Raw genomic sequence first — 27,304 nt, 5'->3', positions numbered from 1 at the left:
AAGAACATAAGAACAGCCCTGCTGGATCAGGCCCAAGGAAGCCCATCTAGTCCTGCATCCTGTTTTCCACAGTGGCGCACCAGATGCCGCTGGGAGCCACAGGCAGGACTGTCACAGGCAGGGGGCCACTAGCAGGGTGGGCCCTGCTTAGCAAAGGGGACAATTCCTGCTTGCAATTAACCACAAGACCAGCTCTCTTATCCCTTATTCCATCTCTCTCTCTCCACCCCTCTCTCCTCCATCTCTCCCTACTTCTGCAAGCAGGCCTTTAGCGACACAAAAACCAGCATCGAATCCCTTTCCGAAATGCGTCCAGTTGTGCTGCAAAAACACCCCAAGGCCCAATGAGTTGGAAAGGGCCAGGCTTTGTGCTCATCTCCAATGGGCTCTTTTCGATCCGGAAAATGTGCTAGCCCTGTTTAGATGCTCTTGAGATGCATTCAACCCCATATAAAATGCGGCTGGTCCGTGAAGGATTCCCACTGGTAAATCATTTACACTCTTTATTCCCACCTAATTGGGGTTCAATGAAGTGAGTAATTCCAATGCTGCCACGCTTAAGGATCTAAAGAAAGATTTAAGTGCCCTACGGAATCCCAGTTGGGGGAGAAGTGCTATGGCGTGGATGCCGCAGGCAGTGGGGAGGGGTGTGGGGGCACACCTGACAGTCAAATGACGGCATGGAGACAGGCCTGTACTCCTCTTCGATCTTCCACTACACTACACTCCTGCCTTCTCCTCGGCTCAACAGACCAAAGATAAAAGCACCAGAGACTAGGCATATATCACAGACTGCACAATTGTCTGTATCTAGCTGCTCTCTGCTTTCCAGAGGCCCCACAGGCCGGTGGCTGCAGCCAGAACTCAGCTAAGGCAAACTCCGTTTTTATGTCTGTGGGTGATGTTTTAATATGGATTATGAAGTATTATGAAAAAGCCAGGCTACGACATGCAATCAGTTAGGCTGGGTAACTGAAAATACTTTGGTAAACAAAAGACGTGCCCTGAATTAATCAGAATGCAATTTCCCCCCTTTACTACTACTACTAATAATAATAATAATAATAATAATGGTAAAGTGTACCATCAAGTCGATTTCAACTCCTGGCACCCACAGAGCCCTGTGGTTTGCTTTGGTAGAATACAGGAGGGGTTTACCATTGCCTCCTCCCTCACAGTATGAGATGATGCCTTTCATCATCTTCCTATATCACTGCTGCCTGATATAGTAGCAGCGGGGATTCGAACCAGCAACCTTCTGCTTGTTAGTCAAGCATTTCCCCACTGCACCACTTAATACTACTGACATTTATATACTACTCTTCAACTACAGTTTACATAGAAAAATAGATGATACATAAATAAGATGGTCCCCTGTCCCCAAAGGGCTTACAGTCTAAAAAGAATCATAAGACAGATATAATAACAGCCACTGGAGGGATGTTGTGCTGGGGTTGGATAGGGCCAGTTGCTCTCCCCGTGCTAAATATAAGAGTCACCACTTTAAAAGATGTCTCTTTGCTTAGTTGGTAGGGGTACTTTCAAAAGTGTATTTTTGATCGGAAAAGTTATAAGAACTGCAAGTGAAAACTACTTCTTTTAAGGGAAAACGGAGATGTCTTGAGCGCCTGCACCATCTTGGAAGGTGTGCATGGAGTGCTGGGAAATGTAGTCCTTCCCAGTGCTTTCGTCACAGAGCTCTTAAGAGAGGGCTCTGTCTCTCTTAAAAGACCCTCCCAGCACCAAGGAAAGTGCAGGATTGTGCATAGGTCACAGTGGGAAACGGCTCTCACACTGAAGGTTTGCAGTGGGAAATGGCTGTCATACTTTGCCCCTGCTAACTGGGCAAAGAGGCACCTTTTTAAAATAGTGATTCTCTTTATCCAGCAGGGCCTTTTTCACACTGGGCTTTTAAAGCCCTTTAGCTCACATCTTCTCCGGAATGTAGGGTATACGTTCACATATCTAGCATATTTACCCCGAAATCCCTGTGAGCTATTGAGAAGCACTTCACACACAATTTGGGTTTGTCACTGTGCTTTAGAGTGTAGACTGATTTATATTTGGGGTAAAAAAAATTCCACTTTTTTGCATCGGTTTTTGGAGACAACTTTGAGTTCGCAGTAAAGCCTTCTGTGTGAAGAATGCCCGGAGGGAGAGCAACTGGCCGTATCCCCCTCCAGCACAGTACCCCTCCAGTGACTGTTGCTGGTGCCTATCTTATTTTTCTTTTTAGATTGTGAACCCTTTGGAAACAGGGATCTTTCTTTCTTTCTTTCTTTCTTTCTTTCTTTCTTTCTTTCTTTCTTTCTTTCTTTCTTTTCTTATTCATTTATTTCTCTATGTAAACCACTTTGGAAACTTTTGATGAAAAGCAGTATATAAATATTTGTTCTTGTTGTTTTTGCCAGAATGTCCCCCACTTGAAGAACAGTGGCGATCACTGCATAAGACACTACAGAGAGTAACGAGTCACATATCCGGCATTTGTTGCAGGACCCATGTACATATTGCAACATATAGTTCTCTCTTAAGATTAGCCTTTGACTTGTCGGCACAGACCTAACACATCCTAAAGAAAGGAGAAAGCATGTGTAGAAGTGATGTATTCATCACAGGATCAACCTGCAAATACAGCTACCACACGTGTTAATTTAAACCTTCCAGAGGCAAAGTCACAAGTATTGCCTAAATTTACACATGCTAATTACTATATATGTATTTATGAAATCTAGGACACTTTTAGACATAGACGTAATGGACATTAGCCAAGTTACTACACCAAACTTTTTTTTAGATTAAGAAAGTGTGGCAATAGGATATTATTTCCTGAGTCATTCCAAACAGGCCTCAATGGAACATAGAAAATGTTGGGTGATTTCAACACAAATATGGTGCATGACCCAGACTCACAAATTTGGGGGCCATTGATATTATAGTGATAGTCAGACTTGAGGGAGGCCTCAGTTAGAGTAACAGCTTGGAGGGTGGGCATCTCCAAATAAGGAAGAAAGCCAGGGAGAATCAAATCCCGCTGGCCCAGTCCAGAGTGATATAGTCCTATATAGCCCCGTATAGAGGAGTAAGAGAGGGGTGTGTGCAGTTCTTCACTGGAGGCCTCTCAGTAAGGTCTGATCAGCAGCCACTGTAGGGAAAGGGGAGACAAACAGCCTTGGGCTGGGAATCAACTGGAAGTTCCATACCTGGAAGTAAGTAGGAAGACTAGGGACCAGTTTAGCTAGATGCATCAGGGGATTTATTTTGTTCAAGTGCTTGGATCTGACTGCATGGTTCTTGTAGTTCCTGGGGAAGGGTTTTACTTGAATGGAAGCAGCGATCGTTGATGCCTCTATAGTTTTCCTTATCATCCAGTATCTATCCCCAAGAGATGGAAAAGAGGTGAAGCACTGTTGCACTTATAGCTTCTTGTGTGTTATCGCCCTTTCTTTATTCCTATCCCAAAACCATTAGGGTAAAATTGCGGTTATTTTTGCGCAAAGAAAAGGGTTAGGGTCAGAGTTTGGGTAACAATAAACAATTTGTTGTTCTTTCTCCATGGAGTAATCTTTGGAGAGCATTCCTATCCATTTCCATTTCCATTTCTTGGACAACACTGATGAACCTTTCTAGTAGTTTTTTGTTGTTGTTGTTTTATTTAAATTTTTAAAAAACCATTGCAAATGTGGCTGCTGCAGGCCTGGGCACTTTCCAGATTACCTGCTATAACTATGGTAAAATGCTTCGGCTTGGCACGATCGAATTGAAAACGATCTTCAGAATCCATAATGGGAAAATTTCCCTACAATGGGAAAATGCATCTACCTTTTTGCAATGGACATACAACATTATAGCACTAAATCGCACTGATAAAATCCAAAAGATGGCACCCTGCTGTCAGCGTAGGGACTGCAGTGTCACAACACAGGAAGTACGGAGGCACACTTCGCAGATATGTTGTGACACTGTTGTAGGGGTTGATCTGGCAAGCGCCCTGATGACCAGGACAATAAAAGTATGATAATACTCTGGGAGCTGAAATTCTTGCAATGCTTCTTTTCCATCTCTAGGCTTGTACACCTTGTCAGAAATCACAATGAGTATTCGTTCCCCCTTACGGTACCTACAACCCCAGCTGGCTAATATATCATCTCCTTTCAGGGGGTCAACGATCTTCATATCGTCTGGACCAAGAATACACAATAAAAGCCATTGTCTACTTGGTCTCAAAGGATAATTCCTTACCAAAAGCTTGCCGTTAAATTGCTATCTTCTTCCGCCGCAATTAACTTCGAAGTTGGCTAATATAATTCTTTTCTATAATGAATGCACAGTATTGCGAGACTAAATGCGATAATTTCAGCAGATCTCTTTCTCCAGTCTATTTAGCTCCAATAATTAGAATGATTTAGAAGGTCAGCCCAATGACTTAGCGGATTACACAAATTGTCTTGCCATGGAAGAGGCTCGCTCCTCTGCTCTTGAACTGGTGACATCAAGGGGCAAAACGCAGCACTGACCTCCTCAGTAATGGGCAACTGCTTTCCTAGCTGGACTGAACTAATCTTACAAGTTTAACAAATGGGTAAAAAGACTGGAGAGAGAAATTTTGCTACACAATTGTAATTGTTAAGAACATAAGGCCCAAGGCCCATCCAGTCCAGCATCCTGTTGCTGGACTAGGTGCCAAAGAGGGCAACCAAGATGATTAGGGGTCTAGAACAGAGATACTCAACGTTGGGTCCCAGATGTTATTGGACTTCAGCTCGCATAATCCCCATCCAAAGGCCACTGGGACTGGGGATGATGGGAGTTGAAGTCCAATAACATCTGGGGACCCAATGTTGAGAATCCCTGGCCTAGAACACCTTCCTTATGAGGCAAGGCTACAACACCTGGGGCTTTTTAGTTTAGAAAAAAGACGAGTGAGGCGCAACATGGTAGAGGTCTATACAATTATGCATAGTATGGAGAGAGAGAGAGGTTCTTCTCCCTCTCACGCAACACTAGAACCAGGGGCCAGTCAGTCCATGAAACTGGTTGCCAGGAAATTTAGGGCTGACAAAAAGATGTACTTTTTCACACAGTGCTTAACTAATCTAGAGAATTCTCTGCCAGGGGATGTGGTGATGGCCACCATCTTGGGTGGCTTCAAACAGGGGCTTAGACAAATTCATGGAGGACAAGGGCGACCTGTGGCTATGGACTAGCTCCAGGCTCAGAGGCAAAATTGCCTCTGGATTGCCACCCAGGCTTTTTAATTAGATGAATCGTTTTAAAATTTTTAATACTGGGGTTTAAATGTTTTTAATGATTTTAATTGTTAATTGATTAGATGTTTTAAATGGTTTCAATTGTAAACCACCGAGAGACGCAAGTTTTGGGCGGTATAGAAATATTTCAAATAAATAAATAAATAAAAATGCGTTTTAAATAAATAAAATAAGAGGCCTGTGAATACTAGTAGCAGAGGAGCAAGGGCCAGAGAGAGGGCCTGCCTTCATTTCCTCCTTGTGGGCTTCCCAGAGAGATCTGGTGGGCCACTGTGGGAAACAGGATGCTGGACTAGATGGGCTTCCTTGGGCCTGATCCAGCAGGGCTGTTCTGCTGGGTCCCGACACCATCCTTAGCCAACGAAGAAGACGTCTCAAAGACTCTGCCAGCTGCAGTGTCACACTATTAGGGTTTTTCCCCCCTCCACATATTGCCAAAGGCTCTCCTCCATTTATTCTATGCTCTGTTCATTTATTCATTCACTGTGAAATAGCCTGTTCTGTGCGGCTTTAAAAGACAAGTATTTGTTCTTTTGGTTAAAAATAGATGAAGGGAAAATGCTAATGGTCCTAGAAGACATGACCAAGAGCTCAGAATAGAACTCAGCAGTTATCAGTTGTCGTGTGTAGATTCTGCAGGCTGTGCACCGGAGGGCACCTGAGTGCGCATGTGCCTGCATTGACATGCAAGTGCAGCAGAGAAAAAAGGACATGAAACGGCACCACTTTAATGTATTTATTCAATTTCTACAGAGCCTGCAAAGGGAGCTGGATGCTGAAGAGCTACGGCTGTAGCAGCTCAAGCTAACATAGTTTTAAGAAGGCACCCCTCAAAGGCAGGGTCAAGAGCGCAGGAACCCAGGAAGCTGCCTCATACCGAGTCAGACCACTGATCCATCTAGCTCAGCACAGTGTCTACACTACCTAGCTCAGCACTGTCTACACTGAACTGGCTCTCCAAGGTTGCAGGTGGGAGTCTCTCTCAGCCCTACCTGGAGATGCTGCCAGGGATTGAAGCTGGGACCTTCTGCATGCAAGCATGCAGGTGCTCTACCCACTGAGCTATAGTGCCATCTCTGTAGATACCAAGACATTAGGACTGTCTGGGTCCTAATTTCAGTCAGCGGGTCTGTTCTCATGGGGAAAAGCTGAAGAGGACTAGTGTCCAACCAGGAACCCAGACCTGAGTGTGCTCCCAGGAATTGGCCACGTGTCGGCAAAAATCAAGGTAGGAGGAGGGGGACGTGATCATGTGCTAGTCACAGTCTGGGTAGGATGTGCTTTTCCTCCAGCCTCGATACAATGCTGGGTAAATGATTCCAGTTGGCCACCACTGCCCTACCGAAATCATAGGAACATAGGCAGCTGCCATATACTGAGTCAGACCACTGGTCCCTCTAGCTCAGTATTGTTTACACTGACTGGCAGCAGCTCTCCAAGGTTCCAAGCTGGAGTCTCTCTCAGCCCTACCTGGAGATGCTGCCAGGGAGTGAACCTGGGACCTTCTGCATGCAGGCAGTCAGACAGGTGTTCTTCCCAGAGCAGCCCCATCCCCTAAGGGGAATATCTTACAGTCCTCACATTCTTCATTCATTCATTCATTCATTCATTTATTACATGTATAGACCACCACATCCAAAGGCTCTGGGTGCTGTGGTCACATATAGAAAGCCAGCATAGCATAATGGTTAGAGTTTTGGACTAGGACTGGGAAGAGCCGGGTTTGAATCCCCATTCAACCATGAATCTCACTGCATGACTCTGGGCCAGTCACATATCTCTCAGACTAACCTACTTCATAGGATTGTTGTGAGGATAAAAATAATCATGTGCAGCACTCTGAGCTCCTCGGAGAAAGAGCGGGATAGAACTGTAAAAATAAAATCAATAAAAATAAATATGTAGTCTCCCATCCAAATGCAAACCAGGGCAGACCCTGCTTAGGAAAGAGGACAATGAATCCAAGACATCCAAGACCACACAATCACTTCCCCAGTCTCCTACCTCGATTGTTTCTGACACACGACTGGTTCTTGGGAGCACGCACAGTGAGATCCTGGCTGGACATCCTCCTCTTCAACTTTTGGTCCTGAGAACGGACTTAACATCTACAACAGTCATGAGTTCCGCAGGCCTGCTGGATGCATCAGTGGAGTTATTTCTGACACCGAAAGTCAGACTATCTGACTCCGACGTTGCACAGAAGCTGAACTTTTATACTTCATGACTAACGCATATTGTGCAAGTTTTGTTCCGTTGTGTAACAGGACTGAGGAACTGTACTGACAAGAGGAAGACAAAAAGAAAGGAAAGTGCCCTTATGGAAGCATTAAATTTTAAAACGTTTTGTTAGATGCCCTTCAGAGTCAACGTCGGTCTTCTCTCTCGACCTTAACCTGTCTTCATCCCATTTTGGCTTCAAAATGGGGCCACATTTCCACCCAGGGTATTGAGCTAGAACTAATTGTTTTGTTAAATATTGGCGGGGGGGCGGGTTGCACCATTTGCTTCAAACCCCAGGCAAAAAAGAGAGAGAGAGAGTGGCATAGAGGAGGGAGCTGGGGAAATGCTTCTTGTTCTGTCGTTCGCAAATCTGGGTCAAGACATCCAGAAAGAAGTGTTAGCAAATGGGCTGTAATCAAGTTGAAAGACAAGTGGATATTCTTCCTTGAAGGTGGGATGGGGGGAGACAAGATGAAGCAAAATATGCTTAGCTGCCTGAATACCAGTGATCTGGGGAGTATCAAAATACTGGAGAGGAGAGCTGGTCTTGTGGTAGCAAGCATGACTTGTCCCCATAGCTAAGCAGGGTCTGCCCTGGTTGCATCTGAATGGGAGACTTGATGTGTGAGCACCATAAGATATTCCCAAAGTGGGATGAAGCCGCTTTGGGAAGAGCAGAAGGTTTCAAGTTCCCTCTCTGGCGGCATCTCCAAGATAGGGCTGAGAGAGATTCCAGCCTGCAACCTTGGAGAAGCCACTGCCAGTCTGTGAAGACAAAACTGAGCTAGATAGATCAATGGTCTGACTCAGTATATGGCAGTTTCCTATGTTCCTAAAATCAAGGCTTCACAAAATGAAGGCTCTATGGAGACTCTTTCTTTCTTTCTTTCTTTCTTTCTTTCTTTCTTTCTTTCTTTCTTTCTTTCTTTCTTTCTTTCTCTCATATTATTACCCATGTCTGAGTGGCGATTTCCAAAACGTCTGCCTTTATGCTCCCAGATCCACTGAAGAGCAGACGATTAGAACTGACGCGCCCCAAAATGTGGATTGCCAACTTCTAATTTTTAAAAAAGCTAATGGCCGATAGATGGGTTAAGGGTGGAGCCAGCGCAGGAGGAGAGAATCAGAGAGGCAGTTCACACAACCGGCCACTGGGTCAGACCAGGTGTGCTACCCAGCGGTGTAAGCTGTGTGCGCTCCCCACATTTGATCGTGTGCTAATGAAAACCAAGGAACGGGGAGAGGGGAGTGATTGTCAGTGAGGCAGGAACTGGGTAGCTGGAGGATACTGTCCTACCCTGGATGATACTGTCCTACCAAAATGCTACCCAGCATTTTGATGAGGTAGGAGGAAAAGGCATCTGACCCAGCACTTGACTCCCACATGATCACTTCCCCCTAAGAGCATCCCTGCTGGATCAGGCCCAAGGAGGCCCATCTAGTCCAGCATCCTGTTTCCCACAGTGGCCCACCAGATGCCTCCAGGAAGCCCACAGGCAAGAGGTGAGGGCATGCCCTCTCTCCTCCTGTTGCAGGAGAGAAATACAAATAAATAAACATTTTTGAATTGTTTGTTAATATATTTATCATTCTGTGTATTTTCTTATAAGAGCCCTATATCAGGAGAATAAGTTCCTAGATCTAATTTATTTTAGTCTATTAGCTAATATTTTGCTTGGGTTCTTGCCAGCATCTCAGTATTATTGTGTAATGCAGGCAAGGGCGAATTCTGTCTCGTAGGCATATATCCAATTTAAATCATATTTCAAAAATACAAGTTGCCTGGTCATTTTCCAAAGTAGGGCAAGAGGTGAATTGTTTTCCGTTGTTCTTTAACTTAAGCATCCAGTCGGAAAAGATTTTCCTCTCAGCCCCACTGGGCGATCAAATTTAATATGTTAAGGCACATAACATTGCAAACATTTTTAAGCAGTGTGCGGCAATCAGCTGAAATGTTAAGAACGTAAGAACAGCCCTGCTGGATCAGGCCCAAGGCCCATGTAGTCCAGCATCCTGCCTCTGAGGCTGGAGGTGGCCTATAGCCCTCCGACTAGTAGCCGTTGATAGACCTCTCCTCCATGAAGTTATCCAAACCCTCCTTAAAGCCATCCACCTTGTTGTTACTGTTGGGTTCAAGGGAAGGTTCCCTGTGATATCACAGCAGATCAGCCAACGGCAACGAGAGGCAAAGAAAAACTAGCACCTGCCATGGCATGGTCAACACCAACTGTTAGCACTCAAGGACAGGCAGAAACAAAGTACTGCATTTGCAGTCCCGACTCATGTCGTAAAATGGCCTTGTTCTGATTTTGCTACACTGGAAAATAAAATGAGGTACAAGCCAAGGGCAGCTCTAAATAGCTAGGTCCAAAAATGGTGCATTAGAAGATACTAAGATGCTGAAAGGCCATCATCTCATACTGTGTGGGAGGAGGCAATGGTAAACCCCTCCTGTATTCTACCAAAGAAGACCACATTGCTCTGTGGGTGCCAGGAGTCGAAATTGACTTGACAGTACACTTTACCTTTACCGTTACTTTTAAAGATTACTAAATTTCAGTAGGATTAGAAAAGTAAAGTTGCACCGTCGAGTCGGTGTCAGATCCTGGTGCCCACAGAGCCCTGTGGTTATCTTTGGTAGAATACAGGAGGGGTTGACCATTGCCTCCTCCCATGCAGTATGAGATGATGCCTTTCAGCATCTTCCTATATCGCTGCTGCCCGATAGAGGTGTCTGGGAAACATACCAGTGGGAATTCGAACAGGCAACCTCTGGCTAGATAATCAAGTCGTTTCCCCACTGCTCCATTTCCTCAGGAGTCATTTAGTCTGGATGTCAGCCACTGCAAGCTCTGTTATGTTTAACTTCCTAGAGAAACCTAACCTTAAATGATGAAACCTGGGGATGTTACATTCAGTAGGGACTCAAGACCTCTATGGCTTGCCTGAAGCAGACGCTTCCCCCACTCTGGATGCAGCCTCCTCCCCGTCTTTCCCTTTTTTCAAGGGGGAGGGAAAGGGGGGGCCTCTTGCCACCTCACTGCCACTCCAGTAACTTGCTGCCCGAGGCAACTGCCTTATCTCGCCTCATGGAAAGGCTGCTCTTGCATACATAAGAATATAAGAACAGCCCCACCAGATGCTGCTGGAAGCCTACATGTTAGACAGGACAGAGACAGAGACAGAGACAGAGATAGAGATAGAGATAGAGATAGAGATAGAGATAGAGATAGAGATAGAGATAGAGATAGAGATACGAGAATGGGCTCAATTCCGACAGCAATGAATGCACCACTGAGAGACCTGAAAGGCCAAGCTGAAGACAGATCATCCTGGAGAGAATCTATCTATGTGGTTGCTAAGAGTCGACACCAACTTGACGGCACCTAATCACTCAATCATCAAATCAATTCCTTATAGATATAGTTGATATTGATATAGATCGATAGATGTATGCTCCTGCATACATGTTAGATATAGATATTCCTTATAGATATGTTCCTTGATATAGATATAGATACAGATATAGATATAGACATTCCTTTTTTTCTTTGTTTTATTTTAAACTGTTAAAACATGGAACTTTAGCAAATGTACGATGCTACTATTCAACCGAGGATGTCCAGTTTACAATAAAATGAATCAAAGCAGTGAGCAAAATCACATGGGTGGACGGCTGCTCGCATTTCTAATCCTGATCTTCTCCTGCCCTCTTGTGAAAAAATACAGTAGTGACAGCAGCAGTGAGCAGACTGAAGGCTTCCAAGAGGTTTGTTTCTCTCGCCCCCAGCCCTACCCAATGCCACCTGTCGCTTTGGAAGCTACTCGTGTGAAAGGGTGACTTGGGGAAGACGTATTCAGTCCCACAATGGTATCTTGGGGAGGTCGTGTCAGTTCCAAAATTGCAGCTTTTACAAAAATAACATCTCTAGAGCTTCTGTGATCAAAATAAAGATTCATTCATTCATTCATTCATTCACATCTATCTATGATGTAAATAGGAATGTAGGATCCCCAAGGGGTGTGTGCTTTCATGGAACTTGTTGTGTGAACTCAGGATTTTTATTTTATTTTCCCAAACCCCAACTGGCATCACGCTAAACAGGGAATCTATAACCTGAAGTGGGTGCGATGATGTGGGCTTCGTGTGGGTTTGGCACTGAGAACAAGAAATGTCAATAGTCTTCTCAGGGCAAAATTTACCAAAGCCAATGCGTGTGGCATTATATCATTCAGCAACCAGATTTAATTAAATGAATTTTATCACAGTCAATGACCAGCAATCAAAAGATAACATTTTAAAAATATTAAAGTAAATAAAATCACAACACCAGGGCTGGGGTAACAGAGCATCCAAACATCTACATACAGAGGTCTCCGTTATAATTCATCAACTGCTCCCTTCTCAGTTTACAGGCTGTGGCACATAATCTTGCTGCCCCGGCTGTAATTGCTGTATACTGGTCAGCGAAAAGGAATTAAAACTGTATTGCAAAGGTTCTCAACCTTGGGACCGCAGATGTTGTTGGACTACAGTTCCCATCATGCCTTTGGCCACCGTGGCTGAGGATGATGGGAGCTGTAGTCCAGCAACATCTGGGGACCCAAGGTAGAGGATCCTGATTTCCATTACACACCAGCACTATGGACATTCTTGATTTACACTGCTTTCTTGTGTCAAGGAAAATATGCAACACTGTTTTACCTTTGCAGGTATGAATAACTGTAAAGTAAAGTGTGCCGTCAAATCAATTTTGACTGCTGGCACCCAGAGAGCCCTGTGGTTTTCTTTGGTAGAATACAGGAGGGGTTTACCATTGCCTCCTCCTGCACAGTATGAGATGATGCCTTTCAGCATATTCCTATATCACTGCTGCCCGGTATAGTAGCAGCGGGGATTCGAACCGGCAACCTTCTGCTTGTTGGTTAAGCATTTCTCCGCTGCGCCACTTAAGGTGAAGCATGAGTATGATAACATTATGGTCTGCAAGCTCTAGAAATGAAGGTCAAGGAGCACAGTGAAAAAATGGGATTATGGTTAAATGTAAAGAAGACTAGACTAATGCCAATGGGTACAGCAACCAGCCTCAGAACTGATAATGAAGAACTGATAATGGAAGTGGTGCCTTTTACGATCAACCACCAACAGAAAAGGATCCACCAGTCAAGAAATATGCTGCAGACTAGCACTTGGTAGGGTTGCAATGGAGGCCTTGGAAAGGATACTTAGATGCTGTGACGTGTCTATACCTACAAAGATTAGACTCGTTCGGACAATGGTTTTTCCCATGTGATGCGAAAGCTGGACTTTGAAGAAGCAAAATAGAAAAAGCATTGATGCTTTTGAACTTTGGTACAGGAGAGGAATTTGAGGATACCATGGACAGCCAGGAAAACAAACCAATGGATCATAGAGCAAATCAATCCAGAATTTTCACTTGAGGCACAAATGACCAGGCTCAAACTATCGTACTTCGGACACTTTATGCAAAAGCCCAGGTCCCCTGAGAAGTCCATAATGCTGGGGAAATGTTGAAGGAAAGAGAAGAAGAGGACGACCAGCAGCAAGGTGGATGGACTCGATTACGACAACAATGAATGCACCACTGAGAAAACTTGAAGGCCAAGTTGAAGACATATCATCCTGCAGAACCTATCTATGTGGTCGCAAGAAGTCGACACCACTTGATGGCATTTAATCAATCAATCAACCAACCAACCAACCAACCAATGATAATGTTAAGCAAAATAGAGCAGAACCTGGAGGAAAACAAAACATAGGTCCGAATCCAAAGGAAGTTAAGTCTTAATTCCCAAAGAACTTGATAACCAGCTTTTGTCCTTCATTTCCATGATGCCTAGGCATGACTAATTTCTCTGAATTTAGGCTATGATGCTCAATTAAAAGATATTGCCGCAAAAGCTCTCTTCCTTCAAATCCCTCCTCAAAATATACTCGTTTTATAAAGCAGGGGTTTCCAAACTTCGATCCACAGATTTTGTTGGACTGTAACTCCAATCATCCCCATCCTTCAGCCTTTGTGGGTGGGGATGATGGGAGTTGTAGTTCAACATCTGGGGACCCAAGTTTGAAAACCCCTGTAATAAAGCCTTTGGCTTAATGCCTTAATTCCCATCAGTCTGCATCCATCACCCAATTGTGGTTACTGTGTATGTGCCAGATGGTTCTGGTTTATTCATGCCAGATGGTTCTGGTTTATCCTTGGCTTGCCCTGAGTTGTATTCTTTGAACCAAAAGGGTGTAATAGACAGTGTTGGAACAAGACCACTCAGGTCCCCATCCAGCTATGAAACTTAGTGCATAAACTTAGGCCAGTCAAATCTCTCTTTACCTACTTCCCAGGACTCCTGTGATGAGAAAATGGACCAACCTCAAGTTTGCCACCTTCACCTCCTCAGTCTCTCAGTCTCACCTCTTCACTCTAACAATCTGCTCCTTCCCATTTGACCTCTGTGACATCAGAGCAGCTCTGCCAATGGAGTTGAGAGGCTGGGGGTAGGCCTGCCCCCTACCTCTCAACGCCATTGGCAGATCTGCTCTGATGTCACAGAGAAGCTGCCTTTTTAGGAATGCCAGAGATCCTTTGGCTTTGGTTTAGCTGTAAGGTCCTGGGCAGCCTCCACGATTAAGGAGATCTGGCAGAGCTTGATATCTGTATTCTGAAGTGCATGGGCAAACTCTGTTAAATGTATTGACTTCATATTCGTCCAGATGCCATGGGCTTTCAGATGACACTTTGTTGTTCAGTGGAATGGTTTTTACCCATGAAAAGACAGGCAATTCTTGCTTCTTATGGTATGTGATTATTCTGTTCTTTTTACTGACGTTTGACTTCATAAATATGTTTACATTCTTGTTCTCACCCTCAGGGACATCCTTCTTCAATAATAAATTCTACCTTGTGGGGTTGTTGTTTTTGTTTGTTTGTTTTGTTTTTTAAAGGAAAAAGTGGAATTGCCGGAAGAAACTGGCTTCCCCCCGGTACCAGTATGGCTTGGATCATTGGATTTACAGCCCAGCATCACAGGCACTGCTTTGACTGTTAGTGCCTTAAGTGCTTCACAAATTACGACATAAATCCAATGAAGGGGCACTCATATGGCTCCGAAGACCTAAACCAGTTATCTAGATTTTTCATTCACGGAAATGAGGCTGTGCTTAATGATAGTGATGATTCAGGGGGTTATGTCGATTTTCAGAGGGAGAGAGATCTAATTGGCTGTGACTCTCTTGTTTTCTGGGAAGCTGGGAAATTTTTGCCACAGAATTCCTCAGCAGATGGCGTGGAAGAAGGCTCACAAATGGCTCTGCAGAGTCCAGCAAACCTGTAACCGACAGACACGAATGAACAGCCAGACCTTTAAGCTAGGAGTTTCCAACCTTGGGTCCCCAGATGTTGTTGGACTACAACTCCCATTATCCCCAGCTAACGGTCATTGTTGCAAGGTATGATGGGAGTTGTAGTCCAGCAATCAATATTTAGGAACCTCTGCTATAACCCACTAATAATTCTGTAGTTGCACTCATTCCTAAGAGGAACCTTTGTGCAATAAAATATTGCTGTATTGCCTATTTTACTGTTGCTGGTTCTGGCACAGTTTTCTGTGTGTGTGGCTTTTTTAAAAAATGATATTTTAATGTATGTAGATTGTATCTATCATTGCTTTACATTCCTGGATTGCAAGCCCGCCTTGGAAACTTTATCGTGAAAAAGTGGAGTATGAGCAGAGTAAAGCAGCCTTATATCCACACCCGTTCCATTCAATGTACATATCGACTGTGTACAACATCCACAACTGTGGACGCATTGTGCAACCTGTTGCATCATGTTAACATCTTCCACTAGCGCAGTAGTTCTTAATGCGGGGTCCGCCACATGTTGCTGAACTACAACTCCCAGCATCCCTAGCCACAATAAATTATCCCTCCTCTCCTCCCCCCCCCCTCCAATTTGGTCTGCTTCCTCCCTTTCAGCCTTTACGGCCTTATTGAATACATTTCTTTTCCGCCAGGTGTTTGCCCCTTAAAATCTTTTTAAAAAATATAAAAATAAAAATAAAAATCTTGGATGCTGTTCTTGCTTTGTACACCACCCTGAGTCTGTGGATTGGATGGTATATTAAATCTTTCAATCAATCAATCAATCAATCAATCAATCTGGCAGACCCCACATTAAGATGCACGGCTCTACTGGAAGGACTAGTCTGGAACAAATGCTTCTTTCTTTGCGCAACATCATTGTGTGACGTCCTTGTGGCAGCACAACCACACTAGGCTAGTCCAACACTAGCCTAGATGGACTAGACCCCACCGATGGGCAAGCAAAGAGTCCCCTTTCAAAAGTGGTGGGTCTCTTTTATTAAGCAGGGGGAGAGCAGCTGTCCCTATCCAGCACAGCATCCTTCATAGGAACATAGGAAGTTGCCATATACTGGGTCAGACCATTGGTCTATCTAGCTCAGTATTGTCTTCACAGACTGGCAGCGGCTTCTCCAAGGTTGCAGGCGGGAATCTTTCTCAGCCCTATCTTGGAGAAGTCAGGGAGGGAACTTGAAACCTTCTGCTCTTCCAGTGGCTGTGGCTTGTGCCTACCTTCTGTTTCTTTTTAGACTGGGAGCCCTTCGTGGACAGGGAACTATCTTATTTATTATTATTTATTTTTCTATGTGCTTTAGGAACTTTTGTTGAAAAGTAGTAGTAGTAGTAGTACGGTTGATGATGATTGATGAAGATGATGTTATTGTTATTATATTGTGTGTTATACATACTGGTTACTGTTCACACGATCCTATTCCCACCCACCCCGTTTTTTCCATGGGTTTCCCTGAAAATTGCACCAACACATACAGCTCACCCTGACCCCAATTACTCCCCAGTTGCAGATTCAGGCGGGGGCGCAGGCTGAGATTGGTTTACGACAACCCCGCAATGGAGAGAATGCTATTTATTATACCCCTTAAACCCACACCTTATAGGAAGAAAAGGGACAGCTACGCATGCGCGATCCGGAGAACGCGTTGCCTCTGTTCCTTGCTGCCCTGTTCTATGGTCATGCTAGAATTTGACGCATGCGCCTGATCTCATTAGTCGGTTTCCGCCTTCGGCCGCTTTCCCCATACCTATAAGAGAACAGCGATGGCGCATGCGCGTTTTATTCGACATAGAAGCCCGGAGAAAGAGAGACTTTTGCTGCTGCGCGGAGGACGGTTTGTCTAGCAAGATGGAGCGTAAGTGTGCATGCAGGGAATGCAAAAACCCCTCCCGGCCCCTGGCTATTCGCAAGGAGATAGATTGCAATGGGACTCCGCATTTTGCTCGGGGTTATTAAATCCGAGTGACTCCGGATTAATGAATCCGGAGTGACTCTGGTACTGTCCTCCCAGGCATAAAGGCTGTACTATGCCACTTGTTTGAGAAGTGGGGTTGTGGGCTCTACCTTCTTTTACTCGCTCTTATTGTGAATGCTGCTGAGTACCTTAGCCCTTTGTTTTACTTTGCATCAGTAAATGCAGATTGACTCTGGTTCTGTCCTCATAGTCGTTTACTCCACTCTATCTGTTAGAAAAGTCGAGGGGTGGGGAAAGACCTATTTTTTTACCACTTGTCCCCCGTCCTCTCACTTTGAGCATTGCGGAGTGGTTCAAGTGTCTTAATCCGTGTCTGCTGGTCTTCTGAATGTAATCTTGAGAGGGCAGATCCTCAATTTGAGAGGGCAGCAAGCAAACTGGGTAGAAGGCAAAGTGAATGGAGATGAACTGAATTTAGATATGATGTTGTACGGTACATAAACCTGGCCTCCTCGAAGTAGTGACACTTGTTAAAAAAAACTAGACACTAATATTTTGAATAGAAACAGTGTCTTTCTTCCCTCGCCCCGCCAAAGATCTTTCAGTGGAGAGGAAGGTATGCACAGGACCTAGGATAAGTCCATGTGCTATTACCCTCCTGCTTTTGCAACTTGCCAGAACTGGAACCTGGAAGTTTTCAGATGCCATGCAAAACTTGCTGTAAATAAACCAAGCCAATGATGTTTCTGAAAGTTTCACAAGTAAACAATGCAAAGACAGCTGAGTAGCACAAGCAAGCATTACTGCTTGCACTACTCATCTAAACATTCTGTCACCCTTGAGAGGGGCCAAGAACCAGGCCTGGGAATGCAAATTGGAGCGGTGTATATGTCCACGACCAAAGTATATGTCTTTAGGGGGGGAAACCAAACATTTTCATCCCACCCTCGTGCCAAGAAATTCAGAAATTCAGCTTGCATGGTGCCCATCCCTTCTTTCTTCATCTTCTCTACAATATTCTCAGACTGAGAGTGTGCTACTGGTCCAAGGTCACCTCAGTAAGTTTCGTGGTGGGATCTGAACCACAACGGTCTGTGTGGTTCATTAGGTTTTTAAAATTCCTTCCTCCAAGGAGCTCAGTGTGATTTCCCCCTTTTTAAGATCCTATTAACCATCCTGGGAAGTAGCTCAGGCTGAGAGTGGAGAGAGAGATTGGAGGAGAGTTGCTTTGGAGGTAGCAACCATGAATTGTCCCTGTTGCTAAGCAGGGTCTAACTTGCTTTGCATTTGAAGGGGAGACTACACATGGGAGCACTATAAGATATTCCCCTTAGGGGATGGGGCCGCTCTGGGAAGAGCATCTAGGTTCCAAGTTCCCTCCCTGGCAGCATCTCCTAGGTAGGGCTGAGAGAAATTCCTGCCTGCATCCTTGGAGAAGCCACTGCCAGTCTGCATAGACAATACTGAGCTAGACGGACCAATGGACTGACTCAGTATATCTTTTCTTAGGTGGTATCTTCCATTCATCCAAGGTCCTTGTCCTATCAGGCTTCCCCTGTTTTTAATCCCTCCAGTAGGGCTGTAGCTCCGTAGGTAGATTCACAGTCTGCTTTTGTCAACAGTGCCCTTCAGTATTGCTTCTTAGTTTTGAAACTCCAGTTACAAATACGACTAATACTTGTATACCACTTTTCCACAAAAGTCCCCAACGCGGTTTACATAGAAAGTAGTTAGTTAATTAATTAATTAAGGGCTGGCTCCCTGTCCCCAGAGGGCTCACAATTTTTTTAAAAAGAAAGAAATGGAAGATAGACACCAGCACCAGAAAAGATCCTGGGCTTGACTGAAACCACATCCAACACTTTCATGCAAACACCACCCTCTCTCTCTCTCTCTCTCTCTCTCTCTCTCTCTCTCTCTCTCTCTGTCTTCCAGGTGTGCTGTATAGTCAAGTGCCTCAGCAGACGGCAAAACTCCTTAATATCCAGGTATGTTGTTGCAAGGAATGTGTGTGCATGGTGTGGATAAGAATTGGAAGGGAGCCCAGAGTCTGTTCTTGTTTGAGCAGAGTGTAGTAAGACAAAATAAACGTAATGATCTGTGATGGGTAACTATGAAGGCCCTGAATCCTACTTCCCATAGTAACCAACCAGAGTTCTCTGAGAAACACACAAGTGGGGTGTGAATACACTGTTCCCTCTAACAGGGATTCCCAGATGTTCTTGACTACAACTCCCAGAACCCCCAAGCAAAAGCCATTGAAGCTGGGGGTTCTGGGAGTTGTAGTTAACAACATCTAGGAATCCCTATTAGAGGGAATATACTGCCATATACTGAGTCAGACCCTTGGTCCATCTAGGTCAGTATTGTCTTCACAGACTGGCAGCGGCTTCTCCAAGGGTGCAGGCAGGAGTCTCTCTCAGCCCTGTGTGAGATGCTAGGGAGGGAACTTGGAGCCTTCTGCATGCAAGTGCTCCTCCCAGAGTGGCCCCATCCCCTAAGAGAAATATCTTGGAGTGCTCACATGTTGTCTCCCATTCAAATGCAAACCAGGGTGGACCCTGCTTAGCAAAGGGGGCGATTCATGCTTGCTACCACAAGACCAGCTCTCAAGCTTGTTTGGGCATGCTGGCAGAATGCCCCGTTAGGTTCTCTTTAGCATGCCTAACTCTTGGGATGCCTTCTCGTAGCCTCTGCAGTCGAAGGAGGCAGAAGGCTTTGTGAAAGCCTTCCTGAAGCGTAGCATGCCCCGGAAGAGCGACGAAGCCATCCAGGATCAGTTAACCCGAAAAGCTGTCGTTCTGGAGCACGTCCACAGGAGGAGGAGGCGGCCAAAGAAGAAAAGAGCGAAAGGCTTCTCTGCAAAACAGAGGCGGGAGATGCGACTCTTTGAAATCAAACCAGAACACCAGAGGTGAGGGTCGAACCTGTCTCATTTACTCATCAGAATTGGCACCCTGGCCCTCGGGGCAGGTCTGCACGACTTTGGCCCGCCAGCTGCTGTTGGCCTGCAACGCCCATGATCCCCGGCCAGTGGCCTGTAGTCACTGTCTGCGATAAGATTTATTTATTTATTTATTTATTAATAAGAGATTCCGTTTAGGGGATGGGGCTGTAGCTCAGGTATAATGCATCTGCATATTTGCATGCAGAAGGTCCCTGGTTCAATCCCTGGCAGCATCTCTAGGTAGGGCTGGGAGAGACTCCTGCCTGAAACCCTGGAGAGCTGCTGCCAGTCAGTGTAGACCATTGATTCTCAAACTTGGGTCCTCAGGTGTTATTGGACTTCAACTCCCATAATCCCCAGCCTCAGTGGCCTTTGGTTGGGGATTATGGGAGTTGAAGTCCAATAACACTTGAGGACCCAAGTTTGAGAATCACTGGTGTAGACAATACTGAGCGAGATGGACCAAGGGTCTGACTCTGTATGAGGTAGCTTCATATGTTCCCAGTAAGGGAATTTGCTAATTTCAGCTCAAGCAGCAGCTTAAACAGGCTTTTCTCAGCATCCTGGTGCACAGCCAAGAAAGGTAACATTATCTAGCCATGGTATAAAGTATTGCTTTCAAACTTGCCATTCCAAGTACTCCTGAGGACCACCACACTTCTTTAAAAAAAAAAAATATATATATATATATATTAGGAACATTATAAACACAAAATTGTAATGGTACTTGGCCACTAGAGGGCAACTTGTGATCTTTCTATCCTAAAAGTACCTCTTTTAAATTCATCGTAAGTAAAGTAAAGTGTGCCGTCAAGTTGGTTTTGACTCCTGGTGCCCACAGAGCCCTGTGGTTTTCTTTTGGTAGAATACAGGACGGGTTGACCATTGCATCTTCCTTTATCGCTTCTGCCCGATAGCGGGGATTTGAATCGGCAACCTTCTGCTTGTTCATCGAGCATTTCCCCGCTGCGCCACTTTTGCTAAAAGAGGTGCAGGGCATGTGGAAATAACGTAAAGGGTTAACATAGTTATTCTCTGATAGGATGCTTCTCTGTGTTGGCCAGTCTACAGGAGGTGCTCTTCTTGGAACTGGATGCAAGTATTCCCTAGCACATTAAAAAGATTAGACTGCCATGTTGGTCCTTTGTGGGGCAACCTGAAGGCAACTGTAGCATAATACCTTCATTTTTGATTGATTAAGTGCCGTCAAGTTGGTGTCGACTCTTAGCGACCACATAGACAGATTCTCTCCAGGATGATCCGTCTTCAACTTGGCCTTTAAGGTCTCTCAGTGGTGCCTTCATTGCTGTCGTGATCAAGTCCATCGACCTTGCTGCTGGTCGTCCTCTTCTTCTCTTTCCTTCCACTTTTCTCAGCATTATGGATTTCTCAAGGGAGCTGGGTCTTAGGAACATAGGAAACTGCCATTTACTGAGTCAGACCATTGGTCCATCTAGCTCAGTATTGTCTTCACAGACTGGCAGCGGCTTCTCCAAGGTTGCAGGCAGGAATCTGTCTCAGCCCTATCTTGGAGAAGCCAGGGAGGAAACTTGAAACCTTCTAAGGCTTCATCCCCTGAGGGGAATATCTTGCAGTGCTCACACATCAAGTCTCCCATTCATATGCAACCAGGGCAGACCCTGCTTAGCTATGGGGACAAGTCATGCTTGCTACCACAAGACTAGCTCTCCTCTCCATGTGTCTTGTGTGTCTTGTGACACTCTCCTTTCTCTAGGAATACAGGAAGCTACCTCATACTCCTTTTAGACTATATGAAGGCCAGGCCTAAGAGAAAAATGCAGCCAACCAGCTCCCTGCTACTCTGTACAGCCCTGATCTAACCTAATCCGCCCTCCTATAGGTGGATTAGAGTGGACTACGGCTCCTATAATTCCTGACTGTTGGCCATTGTGGCTGAGGACAATGGGAGCTGTAGTCCAGCCTCTGGAGGGCCAAAGTTGTACAAAGAAGTCACTCGACTGACTTCTTTGTACAAGTTCCATATTCCAGACAAAACTCTTTTGCACCAAGTATTGAAATCCTAATATTTCCCCTCAGAATAAGTAATCAGTTGTAGTAAGCTTTATTTAGAACAGGCAGTTTTTTGGGATTTCCAATTTAGTTATGTGAAACTGTAAATTTGAAGACACCCTAATTTATGTAAATCATCGTCAGTCAAAAACCAGCTGTCAGTATATATGAACTTTACATATCTGAATACTACCTTGAAGGGGTAGGGGAGAATAAGTAATGGAAAGCATGCAGACCTGTACAAACACTCAAATGGGGCTGCTGTTCAGTACACCCAACAATAAAAACAAAAGAGATCCAAAAGTTCTGATACATTAAAGCCTCACATCAAAGTAGATTATGGGTGCTTCTTGGACATTTAACGTCATAATTTGCTTGTGTTTTGTATTTCCTCCACTTGAAAAATACTTTATATTTCAAAATGCTTTCACATGAGGTTATCGTTGTGGATTTTTAAAAGAACCACTGTGTGTGGCTGATTATATGTGTAGTTCGGTTATAAGAATTCAGAGTGTGGATTTATATAATTATTGGAATCTTTATCTACATGTATTGTTAGAATGAAATGGCTTTTCATCTTATGGTATTCTTGAATGATGCTGGTTAGGTATTTTTATCTGTTTTGTTTTTGTACGAGGCATTAAATGTATGAGTTTTAACTTAATTTATTTTAAATTGATAAGCTGGTGATGCAATACTCATTTAAGGTGACTCCCAAGTACTCCTTTAAGTCCTTCAAATTTACTGCATAAACACAGATAGCACCTTGTAAAAACGTTGTTAAAACTGTTGTTAAAAGCATGTTAAAAAACAAACACTGTTGCCCAACACTGTAGCTGGTGTTTGACGTGAACACATTTGTTTGTTTTTAACATGCTTTTAACAACACTTTTAACCATGTTTTTACAAGGTGCTATCTGTGTTTATGCAATAAATTTGAAGCTCTTAAAGGAGCAGTTTATTTTAATTGGAGTGGTATAATATCGAGGTGGTACCATTTCAGACTGCCACTAAGTGAGGAGAGGACACCTTTGATGCTCCTTGCATGTAGAAAGCTAGCACCACAACTCAGCTGAACACCTTTAATGGACGCTTCCAAATGTTGCTGCTGCAGGTGAGAAAACGCTCTTTGACTTCTTCCGCAGGTATGAGATCTTTCTACCACTGCATGAACTCTGGAAACAGTACATCAGGGACCTTTGCAATGGACTCAAGCCAGATGCGTAAGTTCATTTTACTCAAGTTCATGGTTTGGATTGTTCTTTAATAAATGTTGCCTGTACAGTAGTGACTAGCTGTAGTCACCCAGGGTTTCATTCAGGCGTCTTTCCCAAACACACCTGGAGATTTGGGGGTTTGAATCTAGCGCCATCTCTGCTCTAACACTGAGCTCTGGCTCTTCACCCAGATAGTTTAGGGCCGTAGGCCAGTAATAGATCATCTGTTTTGCATGCAGAAGGTCCTAGGTTCAATCCCCAGCATTTCCAGGTAAGGCTGGGGAAGACTCCTGCCTGAAACTTTGGAGAGCCACTGCCAGTCAGTGTAGACAATGCTGAGCTAGATGGACCAGTGGTCTTAACTCAGTATACAGCAGCTTCCTATTTTTTTCTAGGCTTTTCTCTTGCATATTTTTGGTAGCAGTATTGCAATATGTGTCTTGATTTTTACCATGTGATGGAAGTTTAATACATTCTTTTAAAATTAGGCAGCCACAGATGATTCAGACCAAACTACTGAAAGCTGATCTTCATGGAGCTCTTGTTACAGGTATTGTTTGTTTAATTTTATCTTTATTTTTGGACTGACTGCCCCCAAACAGGTGACAGTGGCCACTTATTGCCTGCAGTTGCATTCTGTTTGACAAAAACCAAACCACACAGCCTGCGAGATTATTTTATTGTTCAAAATATTTGTATACCTCTTGACTTGCAACATCAAATCTCCAAACCAAAATCATTACTGCAGGGGGTCTAATGCTAAAACATGCTGACCAGCTTTGATGTGGTTCGTTTTTTCATCTTCTAGTGATGAAGTCAAAATGCCCCTCCTACGTTGGGATTACGGGTATCATCCTACAGGAAATGAAACATGTGTTCAAAATAATCACAAAGGAAAACAAGTTAAAAGGTAGGCACGTGGTACTTGTTGTTTTAATTGGCTGGGGATTCTGGGTGTTGTAGTCAAAGAACATCTGAGTGCCTGAGTTAGACACACATACACCCATTCTGCACAGTTCTTTTTCTCCTTTACTGTTTCTCTTTATATCTTAGTGGCCATCATACAAACACGGTTCAACAAATATTTATATACTGTTTTTCAACAAAAGTTCTCAAAGCAGTTTAAAAGGTAATGTTGTGCCGTTGAGTCGGTGTCGACATCGACTCCTGGCGACCACAGAGCCCCGTGGTTTTCTTTGGTACAATACAGGAGGGGATTATCATTGCCGTCTCCCATGCAGTATGATATGATGATGCCTTTCAGCACCTTCCTATATTGCTGCTGGCTGATATCTAGGTGTTTCCCATAGTCTGGAAAACATACCAGTGAGGATTCAATCCAGCAACCTCTGGCTCCCTAGGCAAGTTATTTCCCTGCTGCGCAGTTTACATATAAATAAATAAATAGGCTCATAATCTAGAAAGGTAACATAAGATAAACACCAGCAACAGCCACTGGAGAGGTGCTGGGGATGGATAGGGCCAGTTGCTCTCCTCCTGCTAAATAAAGATTGCCACTTCAAAAAGGTGCCTCTTTGCTCAGTTAGTAGAGGTCATGGTTTCCCTGGCTGCCATTGGCTTACTTGCTCTGATGTCAAGGAGTCTTTTCAGCCTTGGTCTAAAGCGGTTAAATGCTTCAAGGATTGTCAGTAAGTCAAATCTGAATTCCAAGTTAAGAACATCAGACGTTGTCTTATACAGACTCAGAACTTTGGTCCATTTAGCGCAGTATTGTCCACACTGGCAGGCAGAGCTCTCCAAGATTTCAGGCAGGGAGTCTTTCCCAGCCTTACCGTGAGATGCCAGGGATTGAACCTGGGACCCTCTACATGCAAAGCAGATGCTCGGCTGCTGAGCTGTGGGCCCCATCCCCTAAGGGGGATAGCATAGCACTCACATCTAGTCACCCATCCAAAAGAAAATCAGGGTGAACCCTGCTTAGCAAAGGGGACCATTCATGCTCACTACCCCAAGACCAGCTCTCCAGTTGTGTGAGCAGCCATTGTGAAATGGAGTCCTTTATTTCCTGGGAGCTTGTTCTGTGGCCTTAGAAAAGCCATATAGAAATATTCATAGTAGCAGCAATAGTAGCTGTTCATTGAAAACAGACAATACTCTGTGCTTAGGAAGTGACTGATTCTAAACATACTACCTGGAGCAACTGCTAGTGACTGATCCTAAACATACTGCTGGTATTTCATATTATTATTATTATTATTATTATTATTATTATTATTATTATTATTATTGATAATATGTAGTAATAATACTAACGTAGTTGTAAAAAGACAACTGCTCCAAGTTTCTTCTTCTTGGATTTCTTTTCCAGTTATTCCCAAGTTTAACAATGTCTTTAGCCTGGAGATTGATGGCTTTATATCCTATATCTATGGCAGCAAGATTCAGTTCAAAGCCAGCGAGCGGTCTGCAAAGAAGTTCAAGGGAAGAGGAACGCTTGACCTATGATGCTTCTGGACTTTAAGAAACCGACATATTATTTACAAGGGCTGGAAAGCATTCATAATAGGGATCTGCATGAAATTTGCATGAATTTGCCCGGATTCAATTCTAAGTTGGGCAAATTCTTCTCGATTCGGACGAATCTCCACTCTGTTCCATTGTTTGTATCAACTCGATTTGAATTCTGTTCAAATTCAAATCAGTTCCATTCCATATCAAATCGATTCATGCACATCCCTACTTCATCCCAACACAAGCAAGCTGAAAACGAGAACAGAATTGGGCATATCTGAAGAAATACCTTTCCCATTTTAAATGAGGTATGAGGAATATGCCTCACTCCTAACATACCCATGCTTCTGTATGTTTGAAAGATCTATGTTTGAAATCTTTGTAAAGCCTTTTTAAAAGTAATATTTATTAAAGTTTCTTGCAATCTGCTTCTCCACTTGCTTTCTGTAGAGTTGACTTTCATAAAACTTTAACAGTTTGCAAAATGGCTGGCCTGTCAAGATTTAATAAGACTACAACAAATATTTCCCAAAGCAGTTAACATGGATATAAATAAATAAGCTGTCTCCAAAAGGCCTGTAATCTAAAAAAGAAACATAAGATAAACACCAGCCACAGCCATTGGAGGGATGCTGTGCTGGGGATGGAGAGGGCCAGTTGCTCTCCCCCTGCTAAATAAAGAGAATCATCACTTATTTATTTATTTTTTACATTCATATCCCACTCTTCCTCCAAGGAGCCCAGAGCGGTGTACTACATCCTTGAGTTTCTCTTTCACAACAACCCTGTCAAGTAGGTTAGGCTGAGAGAGAAGTGACTGGCCCAGAGTCACCCAGCTAGTATCATGGCTAAATGGGAATTTGAACTCGGGTCTCCCTGGTCCTAGTCCAGCACTATAACCACTACACCACATTGAGACTGCAAAACACTTCAAAAAGGTTCTGCTTTGCTCAGTTAGCAGGGCAAGATTTATGCACTTCTCAGTAGTGAAGGGACTTCTGAGTATTTAAGTGCCTCTCCAAAATAACAGAAATGCAAATCTTTCCAATATGAAGAAAGATGTTTAGGGTATGTGTGTTTGAGTCGGTCACAATGGATCACCTTCCTTTGTGGTGATCTGGCCATGTTGTATTTGCAAGAAGAAAACTTTCTGATGGGGAGAACTTGTGCTTGTGACACTTGGGTATTGGTGTGTCGATCTGGTGGGGTTACCTTGTGCAATCCTAGGCATGCAGTGCTTCTTTAAGAATGTGATGACAGATTCCTGCCCTGAGAGGCTTACAGTCTTTCTGCTCTACCCCGGTTTGCATTTGAATGCCAGACCACATGTGAGTGCTGAAAGATATTGCCCTTAGGGGTTGGGACCACTCTGGGAAGAGCACCTGCAGGCTTGCATGCAGAAGGTTCCAAGTTCCCTCCCTGGCGGCATCTCCAAGATAGGGCTGAGAGTGACTCCTGCCTGCAACCTTGGAGAAGCCGCTGCCAGTCTGTGAAGACAATACTGAGCTAGATAGACCAAGGGCCTGACTCCATATACGGCAGCTTCCTATGTTCACTGCACCACTCCAGCTTTGATGCCATAAAATTCTTTGGTGTTGGGGGGGATTTGTTTATTTTTATGCTTATATCCCACTCTTCCTCCAAGGAGCCCAGAGTGGTGTACATAGTGATGTTTATCCACACAACAACCCTGTGAGGTAGGTTAGATTGAGAGACAAGGGTCACCTAGTGAGTTTTCATGGTTGAAAAGGGTTTTGAACTTGGGTCTCCTCAGTACTAATCTAGCACTCTAACCACTACTCTCCTATTTTTAGCTCTTCTCTCCTTGGAGGGTT

At 44.2% G+C, this 27,304-nt stretch overlaps 1 protein-coding gene across 1 annotated transcript; it reads left to right on the top strand.

Annotated features, from left to right (window-relative positions):
• Positions 1 to 16,624: 16,624 nt before the first annotated feature.
• POP4 (POP4 homolog, ribonuclease P/MRP subunit) lies at positions 16,625 to 25,897 on the top strand. The gene is made up of 7 exons (XM_053270471.1): positions 16,625 to 16,742; positions 18,738 to 18,790; positions 19,493 to 19,716; positions 22,926 to 23,003; positions 23,486 to 23,547; positions 23,806 to 23,907; positions 25,327 to 25,897. The coding sequence occupies exons 1-7, from the start codon at positions 16,658 to 16,660 to the stop codon at positions 25,461 to 25,463; spliced, it is 741 nt and encodes a 246-aa protein (XP_053126446.1). The 5' UTR covers positions 16,625 to 16,657; the 3' UTR covers positions 25,464 to 25,897.
• Positions 25,898 to 27,304: the final 1,407 nt, after the last annotated feature.

The sequence above is a fragment of the Hemicordylus capensis genome, chromosome 9, assembly GCF_027244095.1.
Source record: "Hemicordylus capensis ecotype Gifberg chromosome 9, rHemCap1.1.pri, whole genome shotgun sequence".
NCBI lineage: Eukaryota > Metazoa > Chordata > Lepidosauria > Squamata > Cordylidae > Hemicordylus > Hemicordylus capensis.
This window is presented reverse-complemented; position numbering and strand designations above follow the sequence as displayed.

Bases quoted from the DNA above. Each gene is read 5' to 3' on its own strand.
- POP4 (XM_053270471.1), top strand. From the start codon at position 16,658: ATGCGCGTTTTATTCGACATAGAAGCCCGGAGAAAGAGAGACTTTTGC. The intron at 16,743-18,737 runs GTAAGTGTGCAT...TCTGTCTTCCAG, and splicing joins TTTGTCTAGCAAGATGGAGC to GTGTGCTGTATAGTCAAGTG. The intron at 23,004-23,485 runs GTAAGTTCATTT...TTTTAAAATTAG, and splicing joins AATGGACTCAAGCCAGATGC to GCAGCCACAGATGATTCAGA.